Source organism: Crocuta crocuta, unplaced genomic scaffold (assembly GCF_008692635.1).
Source record: "Crocuta crocuta isolate KB4526 unplaced genomic scaffold, BGI_CrCroc_1.0 scaffold375, whole genome shotgun sequence".
NCBI classification, from domain to species: Eukaryota; Metazoa; Chordata; class Mammalia; order Carnivora; family Hyaenidae; genus Crocuta; species Crocuta crocuta.
The window spans coordinates 250196-260027 of NW_027532826.1; the positions used below are offsets into that span (position 1 = coordinate 250196).

At 44.6% G+C, this 9832-nt stretch overlaps 1 protein-coding gene across 7 annotated transcripts in view; it reads left to right on the plus strand.

Moving 5' to 3' along the window:
- ZNF274 (zinc finger protein 274) overlaps positions 1-9832 on the plus strand; it is a 53739-nt gene that overhangs the window by 21428 nt on the left and 22479 nt on the right. For 4 of the 7 annotated variants that reach the window (XM_077745277.1, XM_077745279.1, XM_077745280.1 and 1 more), the window contains exons 7-8: positions 1108-1234; positions 1652-3019. In XM_077745277.1, coding sequence (XP_077601403.1) covers positions 1108-1234; positions 1652-2553 — 1029 coding nt within the window. In that variant the 3' untranslated portion in view covers positions 2554-3019. Of the gene's footprint in view, positions 1-1107; positions 1235-1651 lie in introns of those variants that run through there. The other 3 variants (XM_077745282.1, XM_077745284.1, XM_077745283.1) reach the window with 1 other exon arrangement.

Below are 9832 nucleotides of genomic sequence, written 5' to 3' on the forward strand. Positions count from 1 at the left end.
CCCTCTGAGGGGACCTCCCCCCAACCCCACCCTCCCATGGGGCAGACTTTTCAGTTTCTGAACGTGAAGGGCTGGGTTGCCTTGCTGCTGCTGTGGAGACCAGGAAAGGGCACAGTGACTGGGAGGCAAGAAATTTGGAGGAAGGAGGGAAGGGCCAAGTGTTTATAGATGCTTGGGAGCCCCAGGCAGAGACACGCACACCACATCTGGATCTGGGTTAGAACAAGAGAACCCTTGTCCTTCAGAAATGCATACTTGGGTGTTTATGATGGAAAAACTGGAATTTGCTTCAAAATATCCCAGAGTGGGGGCCAGATGAAAGCAATGGGCGTGTCTTCCCAACTACTGAGGCTCAGACAGTATGATTGAGTGATGGTGTGTGTGGCATTGGTCAGGACTCTTTCTGCTGCAGTGGCTCACAACTGGTTTAAGCATAGGGTGACCTGATTGCCTCTCACATAATGAGTGGTCTGTGGTGGGTTTCAGGCCAGATTGTATCCAGGGGCTTCCAAGTGATGAGAGGAATGTCTCTCCAGTCCTGGTCTTATGGCTCTGCTTTCTCCCATCCCTTCTCAAGCAGGCTCCGCCCCTCGTAGGCACAAGGGCCCCCAGATCCAGGCAGAGTGCCATGGGGAGGCCTCTTCCTGCTGGAGCTCTGGCCAGCTCCCCAGAAAGGACTGATATTGTCTTCTGGCCACACCACCCCCGCCAGCTACCATCCACAAAGGCAGGGCTGGTTCCTCCATGGGCGGAAGGGCTGTTCCCAGAAGAAGGGGGTGTGCCTAGCAGGCGGGGCTTGTCTGAGGGGCAGTCTGTGGGAAGTTGATGGAAAGGATGAGCTGCACACAGGCCCAGATAGAGGGGAGGCAGTTTGCTTATGGCGTTTGTAGCTCTTAGTGAAGCAGAGACTCTGCCTCCGGTCTGGGCCCCCCTAACTCTGGTGTTGTGACAAAGGACCCAATGGGCCTTTTATGGCTCAAGCCAGTGTTTCTGAGCAAACTCCAAAGCAGGGGTGCCCTCAGCACAACAGACTCTGTTGGGAGGCCCCAGTCATCTGTACCTGTCGATGACCCTCCTGCTGAGCAGACACAGAGTGTGATATTGCAGGAACCAGTGACCTTCCTGGATGTGGCTGTGGACTTCAGCAAGGAAGAGTGGGGGCTGCTGGACCCAACGCAGAGGACCGAGTACCATGACGTGATGTTAGAAACCTTTGGACACCTGGTGTCTGTAGGTAAGGCTGTGCCTGTGCTGGGGACTGGGAGCCCTGGGAGCCCGGAGTCAGGGCCTGCACCCCAAGAGTTCCTTGCATTGTCCATGTCTTTAGCGGGTCCTGTGGAGCTGGAAGGGTGGGCACTGTGTGGACAGCAGCAGCTCAGGCCCAGGGAAGGACTGACTTGCTGCCTACTCTGAAGGCATATGAGCAGTCAGAGAGCTGGAAGAGTGTTCCCTGTTCTTGCCCTACCCCTGACCACCAAGCTCTGTGTTCCTCTCCTTCTGCTTCACTGCTTTCTGTAGTATCCCCAGGTTGCATGATTGTACTTGGAAAACAAAAACAAAAAAACAGCTTCTAAATACTTGATGATGTAATACTGATAGTCCATTTTAGCGCTTTCTCTCTACAGTATCCACACCTTTTGGGTTCTTTCAGGGTGGGAGACTACACTGGAAAGTAAAGAGTTAACTCCAAAATCGGACACTCCTGAGGAAGAGCCAGCCCCTGACCTGAAAGTGGAAGAATTCTCAAGGGATGACACCTGGTCCTCTACCTCAGGAGACATCTTGGAGGATGGGACCCAGGAAGTCTTGGACACAGCACTGAAGCAAGTGGGGCTAACTCAGGAAGAAACCCTCTCTCGGAAAAGCCCCCAATCCCAGGCAAACACTGGCCTTGTCACAAGCCATATTTCACTCCAGAAAACTCTGCCCAGGAAACGCTTGCGCAAGCGTGGCCCACGGGTTAAGAAGGTGACACGTGGGCCATGTGTAAAAATTCATCAGAAGGGCCACAACGGGGAAAAAGCCAGAGAACACAGTGGTTGTGGGAGAACCTTCAGCCGGAGCACTCAGCAGATTACATTCACAAGAATTCACAAAGGGAGCCAAGTTTGCCGATGCAGTGAATGTGGCAAAACGTTCCGGAACCCAAGATACTTCTCTGTACATAAAAAAATCCACACAGGAGAGAAACCCTACGTATGTCAGGACTGCGGAAAGGCATTCGTTCAGAGCTCTTCCCTCACACAGCATCAGAGAGTCCACACTGGAGAGAGGCCTTTTGAGTGTCACGAGTGCGGGCGGACCTTCAATGACCGCTCGGCCATCTCCCAGCACTTGCGCACTCACACTGGAGCCAAGCCCTACCAGTGTCAGGACTGTGGGAAAGCCTTCCGCCAGAGCTCCCATCTCATCCGGCACCAGAGAACGCACACTGGGGAGCGCCCCTACATGTGCAGCAAGTGCGGAAAGGCCTTCACCCAGAGTTCGCACCTCATTGGGCATCAGAAGACACACAGTGGGGTGAAATGCAGGAAGAAACAGCCTACCTCATGACCCTCAAGCTGAGCTGGCTGAAGAGCCTGACCCTGCAATGTAACAAGAATGGGCCTGGTTGGCATTCAGAACGGAATGTGAAAAGCAGCACTGAGTGATGACATTCTCAAAACCAAAGGACAACCGGGGAGACCACCCTGCACACAAGTAAATGAGAAAACTGGTGAGGTGTTGTTGCTAATGAATAGAAGTTGGAAAAACATTTTTCACTCACTTGATTTGCTGTTAAAATATTTGTTTGCTCATTTGGTCATTAAAAGTGATACTAGGGAAACCTGGAGATGCTTATAATGTAAGCTTAAAAAGCCAGGTACCAAAGTCTGTGCACTGATAGATTTGTGGTAAAGTATTTATGCATATGGACAAAGACTAAAAGAGAACAAAGATAAATAAACTATATATTTCTGTGATAGAATCTGTTTTTTTCCCACCTATTAGATATCTTTCGTTAATAATTTGATATTCAAAATAAGCAATAGGGGTGCCTGGGTGGTTTAGTTGGTTAAGCGTCCGACTTTCGCTTAGGTCATGATCTCACGGTTCGTGGGTTCGAGCCCCGCGTCAGGCTCTGTGCTGACTGCCAGCTCAGAGCCTGGAGCCTGTTTCAGTCTGTGACTCCCTCTCTCTCTGACCCTCCCTTGCTCACGCTGTCTCTCTCTCTGTCTCCTAGAAATAAATAAACATTAAAAAAAAAAAAGCAATAAGTACATTGTCAGATCAGTTCTAGCAGACTCTGTACAAGGCTGCAGTCCCTCTGACCCAAGATTCCAAATGAATTAGGATGAGTGGGTCATTCTGATCCTTAGAGCATCATTAAGATGAAGGGGATGTTTGGTTCAGGGAATGGGAATCTTGAGCAACCAACCATTGGAGACCTAGGGGGAGGGAAACCCCAGGCAAGTGGGGGACCTTCCCAGAAATGTTCATTCCCTTCACATTTCCACTTTTCCTACAGGACTCCTTCTAAGGAGGGAATCACCAAGTTAAGCCACAGAAGTTGCCAGTATTAGGGCGTGTGTTTGGGGCCCATGTTTCATGTTTTACGTGAGAGGATAGATTAAAATCCTTTCTCAGATCACACAGCCTGTAACCTGCAGCCCATCCACCCCTCGTTCCATGACTCCACCTCTACTCTCTTGAGTTGTACTTAACATTTCAAAACACCTAAAACTCTGGGTCAGATGTTGAACTTAATGCTCGTCAAATACTGGTTGAATGCTACAGGGCACGCCTCTTCAGAGCCCTTGGGGTCATACTGACAAGTGTGAGGCACAGTCATGCCATCTGGAGTGAGAGTGTCTCACACCTTTCTCTACAAGAGTGAACAGCTACTGGAAACAGACTAGGTAAGTCAGGAGGCCAGGTGCCTGGAGAATGATGGCACACCAGCTGTCATACTGCAATTCACACATCAGGCACAGGGCTCATAGCTGCTATATCACACCTCCACATTAGTTTCTTTGAGAGATGAAACATCTTGGGGCTGAAGAACTTGCCAGGGCCCTGCTGCCCTCCCGCTACACAGTTGGAGATCTTTCCAGGGGAGACAGAGCAGTTTTCAAGAGGGTACATCAGCAGCTCCTTCTTCAAGTGCTGATGATGTAGGGATGTTCATTTACTTGGGGAGTGGTCTCACCATCATGCCCAGTGCCCACTGGGGAATGCCATAGCCATGTGCTCAAACGAAGTCACTTCATCCTGAAATGCCATAGAGTTTTGTTGCCACAAGATGGTCACTGAAGGAGGTGTGCTGACTGCTTTCACATCTGTGGCAGTTTCAAATATGGCCACAAACTCTTTGCCTTTCCTCCATTTCTGGAATGTGGTTGGGTTTAGGACTGCTTCCACCAATAGGGTCAGCAGAAGTCATACCATGTAACTTCCATGAAAGTCATAAAGGATGCTGAGAACTTATGCTTACTCAGTGAAATGAGATACGGTATTGTCAGCTGAAAGTGTGACCAGGCTGCAAGATGTTGGGTAGTCAACGGGAAGAGAAATCATCCCCACAGAGGGAGTGAATGGATGAGGGTGGGCTTGCCTAGCTGCTCATCCAGGGCCCCTGAGGTTTGGGTACACTAACCTAAAGGCTATTAATATACAAGTATGAAATCCAGTTGACTGCTTTAGAAGTCTAGAGAAATTGATCTCTGAAGTTCTCTGAAGTGAATGGAAGAGTTGCCACTTTCCTTAAAGTAGGAGATGATGCAGAATTTGAATATATGAAGCTGGTGGTCTCCCATCTTTTCTCCACCACACATATCAGCAGCACCCACCGTTATACTCACAAGTTTGCCATCAGGGCTCACTGTGCCTGAATCTCCCGGGGGCTTTTGGGAGGCAGAGAGATGACCCCCACAGATATCCACTGCTAGGCCCCAGAATCTGTGAAAATAGTGCTTCATATGGTCAGAGGGACTTTGCAGGTGTGATTAGGTTAGGATTTTGAAACTGAGAGATCATCCCGGATTATCCCCATGGGCTCAATGTCATCACACGGGTCTTTATAAGAGGGAGACAGGAGGGTCCAAATAAAAGAGCAAGATATGACAAAAGCAGCAATTGGGAGTGATGCATGGCTATAAGACAAGGAATGTGACTGGCCTCTAGAGGCTGGAAAAGGCAAGGAAATGGACTCATTCCCTAGAACCTTCAGAATGAACACAGTCCTGGAGACACCTTGATTTCAGCCCAGTGATAGATTTCTGACCTCCAGAATGGCAAAATAATAAATTTGTATTGATCGAGCCACTAACTTTGTGGTAATGTTTCTGCAGTAGTAGCAAACATGCAGGGGGTATATGTGATTTGCAAGTTTCCACCAGTGGGTTCTGATCTGTGACCAAAGGTATGGTGTATCTCGCTTGGAAGCACTGCATCTGGGGGAGAGACTGGGGGCAGGCATTCTGCCTAGGGTTGGCAGCATGGAGGGAATGAATGGTTTGGTGCTAGTGGAATGGTTCTCAGTCTCACAAACATGTGGAGATTGGTTAGGCAGGAAAAGTCTAACAGTCTGGATGATTAAGTAGAATGCTCTGGCTTTTTTGTGAGCTTGGGACAAAAACTGCTGTCTGGTAGAAAAGTGTGTAAATGTAACATCTGGAGGAAGCGACAGCTACACTTGCAAAAATGGATAAGGATAGGAAGGCCTGTGTGGCTCAGCTGGATAAGGATCTGACTCTTGATTTCAGATCCTTATCCAGATCTTGACTCAGATCCTGATCTCACAGTTCACGAGATTGAGCCCTGTGCTGGGTTCTGTGCTGACAGTGCAGAGCCTACTTGGGATTCTCTCTCCCTCTGTCTACCCCTCACCCCACTCTCTCAAAATAAATAAATAAATGTTAAAAACAAACATTTTTTTTACAAGCAGGACCTCCCTTCAAAGAAAGCAGAGCCCATTACATTAGGTGAAAAAAGTTCAGTCACACCTTTCTAATTTGAGGTGCTCTAAACCAAAATGTTAAAGAATGTCTGGAAGTAAATAAAGTGCCACATAACGTGATGCCTGCAAAAGCAAACAAAATGAAGCATGTCAATACTGAAAGCAACCAAAGTGGAATTAAAAATTAGAGGGCTGAACAGGATAAAAACATTTTGGTGTGATCAAAGTACTGAAAAAGAAGAAATAACAATTTAAAACCTATATGCAACTAAAAAATGGCACTTAATTAAAACAAAAGTCAATTTGAGATACATGGAGAACTTGATTAGAGCAAGACAAAGTAAAAGCAGTTGTGGAGAAAGAATTTAATACACTGCCTTCAGTATCACACATATCTAGCATATAAAATATACATAATAAAAAACTGAATAAAATTAAGAGGTTCAATTTAATATCTGTACATAGGATTTTTGTCCCTATGATTTTAAGAATATATGTGTGCTTAATAAAAATAATAATATTAGGGGCACCTGGGTGGCTCAGTCGGTTAAGCGTCTGACTTCAGCTCAGGTCATGATCTCATGGTTCATGGGCTTGAGCATTGCATCGGGCTCTGTGCTGACAGCTAGCTCAGTGCCTAGAGCCATCTTCAGATTCTGTGTCTCTCTCTCTCTGACCCTCCCCTGCTCATGCTGTCTGTCTCTCTCTCTCTCTCAGAAGTAAATAAAAACATTTAAAAAAAAGTAAAGTAGAATTATCAAAAATTAAGGAATTAATATTTTGCCTTAAGGAATTGGAAAAACAGTACAATAAACCAAAAACAATAAAATAGAAATGTATTCAAGTTAATGGAAATTAAAGCCAAAGTCAGTGAACTGGAGAGCAAAGGGAAAGAAAAGGTTATAGTAATAGAGAAATCCCTCACAAATCTGAGAACAAAAGTATTATAACATAAATGAGAAAGAAGATAACCACAGGCATGGATGTAAGGAATTATAAGACTATTACACAGAACTACATGGAAATTTTCCTAATATAAACAAAAGTGACCAAAAAGAGATGGAACATGGATACAAATCCTAAGAGGTTTTATAGCTGACTTAAATCTAACTTTAGGGAATAAACTATTCCAAATTGTTAAAAAATTCCCCATCAAAACAAAATGGACAGCTTCACAAAATATTAAATGAAGATAACACAATACTCACATCTGATAAAGATGGTATAAAAAAGAAATTTATCACCCAGCTTCATCTATGAAAACAAGTACATAAGTTGAAAATAAAATATTTGGGGCGCCTGGGTGGCTCAGTCAGTTAAGCATCTAAATTTGGCTCAGGTCATGATCTCACAATTCGTGAGTTCGAGCCCCACGTCGGGCTCTGTGCTGGCAGCTAGCTCAGAGCCTGGAGCCTATTTCAGATTCTGTACCTCCCTCTCTCTCTGACCCTCCCCTGCTCTCTCTCTCTCAGAAATAAATAAAACATTTTTAAGAAATTTAAAAAAAGAAAAGAAAATATTTAATTGGGGTGCCTGGGTGGCTCAGTCGGTTAAGCATCCGACTTCGGCTCAGGTCATGATCTCATAGTTCGTGGGTTCAAGCCCTGCATTGGGCTCTGTACTGACAGCTAGCCTGGAGCCGGGAGCCTGTTTCGGATTCTGTGTCTCCCTCTCTCTCTGACCCTCCCCTGCTCATGCTCTCTCTGTCTCAGAAGTAAATAAAAAACATTAAAAATTAAAAATATATATATTTAATCAAATCCAACAGTATATCTAAAGAACAATACCATGACAAAACAATTTATTTCAGGAATGCAAGAATGCTTCAATTTCAAGAAATATATCAATACAGTTTAATCAACTGTATAAAGAACTCACACCCAAGAAAAACTGAATGTAATCACCATGGGATACCTTTCAGTTGGCCTTCCTTACCTGTTAGAATAGATATTCTATAATTCATACTGGAGAGAGACCCCACGAAAACAAAACAAAACTATTCTGTTGTAATCACTGTGAGAAATCCTTCAGCACATCCTTGATTTTAACATTTATCAAAGAAAGCATAATATTGGCACCTGGGTGGCTCAGTTGGTTAAGCCTCCAATTCTAGATTTTGGCAAAGGTCATAATCTTACAGTCTGTGGGTTTGAGCCCCACATCAGGCTCTGTGCTGACAGTGTGGAGCCTGCTTGGAATCCTCTCACTCCCCCTTTCCTGCTCACATGTGTATGTGAGCTCACTCTCTCTCAATTAAAAAACAAACAAACAAACAAACAAAAACCCTAAAGAAAAAAACCAAAGCATAATAGAGGAAAGACTTATGAGTGTAGTCAATATAGGAAATCTTTTTCAGAGCTCTGGCTTTATTTCATACCAGAGAATTCACACTGAAGAGAAACCTTATCAAGGTAATCAGTGTGGGAAATACTTCAGTCAGAGTTCTCACTTTGTTACTAATCAGAGAATTCATACTGTATCAATTCTCTGCATGAGTATCTTTGGTGTGGAAAATCTTTCATCTGGAGTTCTTATTAGGCATCAGAGAATTCACACTGGAGAGAAAACTTATGAGAGTCACAAGTGTGGAAAACTAACTAGAATTCTCATATTACTGAAGATCAGAGAACTCATATTGGAGAGAATCTCTATAAATGTAGTCAATCCCAGCTATAGCTCTATACTACCCTAAAGGGCCAGGGAGTGGATGGACAGAGTAGGCTAAATTTAATGTTGTTTTAACGCTGGAGCAAAATTAAAAAGCAATTTGACGTTATACTTTTTTTAAATTTTTTATTTGAATTTGGTTGCCAAATTTTTTTTTTTAGTTGAATATGGTTGCCATTATCTTCATTACTTTATCCACCTGAGACAGGGCTATGGTCCAAAGACTAAGGATCCATTGTCCTTCCATCTCAATTCTTTCTGAGTAGAAAGACTGGGGAATAAAGTCCAAGTTAAAGTCAGTTACTCTTGGAGAGGACCTAAAATAACATATAGCTCTGGAGGGAAAATGGTGTTCTAACCAAGTCCAAACTTGTTCTGCTCACGATACAACAGGCCTATAAGTGGAGAGGCAAGACACTGGGGTAAGGAAATTCAGAAATCCAGCAGACCGAGAAACTGCTGGACTTTTGTCCTAAAGAACCATTTTAACTCGGCATGAAATTTGAGCTTCTTTTGTAGCCATTCAAGAGCACCTGGCTTTGGAGACCTCTAACAGACCAGGTTTGGCCACACAATGCTGACAAAATCCAAAGGCGGAGAGGTAAGTGGCGGTGAAACCAGAAACGAATAACTTCAATGACGCCAACACCAGCGGGACATCGGACTAATGCCTCAAAGACTATCTCCAAAGTGATGAAGAAACCTCCACATTTATAAAAGGAAAAAGAGGGGCAAAGGTGGGTGGGCACCTGCAGGTAGGCACTGAAAGTCAAATCAGTCACTGTCTTGGGAGTCCATCACAGATGGGGTCTTGCTGGCTCAGGGCAGTCCTTACTGGGGGGAGGGGGTAGTTTTGGTTCCCCTCAGGGGATGCTTTGCCATAAGGGTCTTCCGTCTTAACCAAGAGACAAGCTAGAAAGAACCTAGCTAGAAAGTTTGAAGTCAAAACAGAGCAGCTGAAGTCAGCCAAAATCAAGAGTCAGACACTTAACCAACTGAGTCACCTAGGCACCCCTATGCCTCAGTTTTTCTAGCTGTTCAACAGGGAAGCTAAGAAAATGTCTATCTTATAGGGCTGCTAAGTTAACATACACATGTGCTTTACAGGGCTGACAGTCAGTAAGCCCTTAATCTATTATTATTATTATTATTATTATTATTATTATTATTATTATTATTAGCTTCTCTTTCAACTCTCCACCAATTTATAAGAGCTAAATAAAAAAG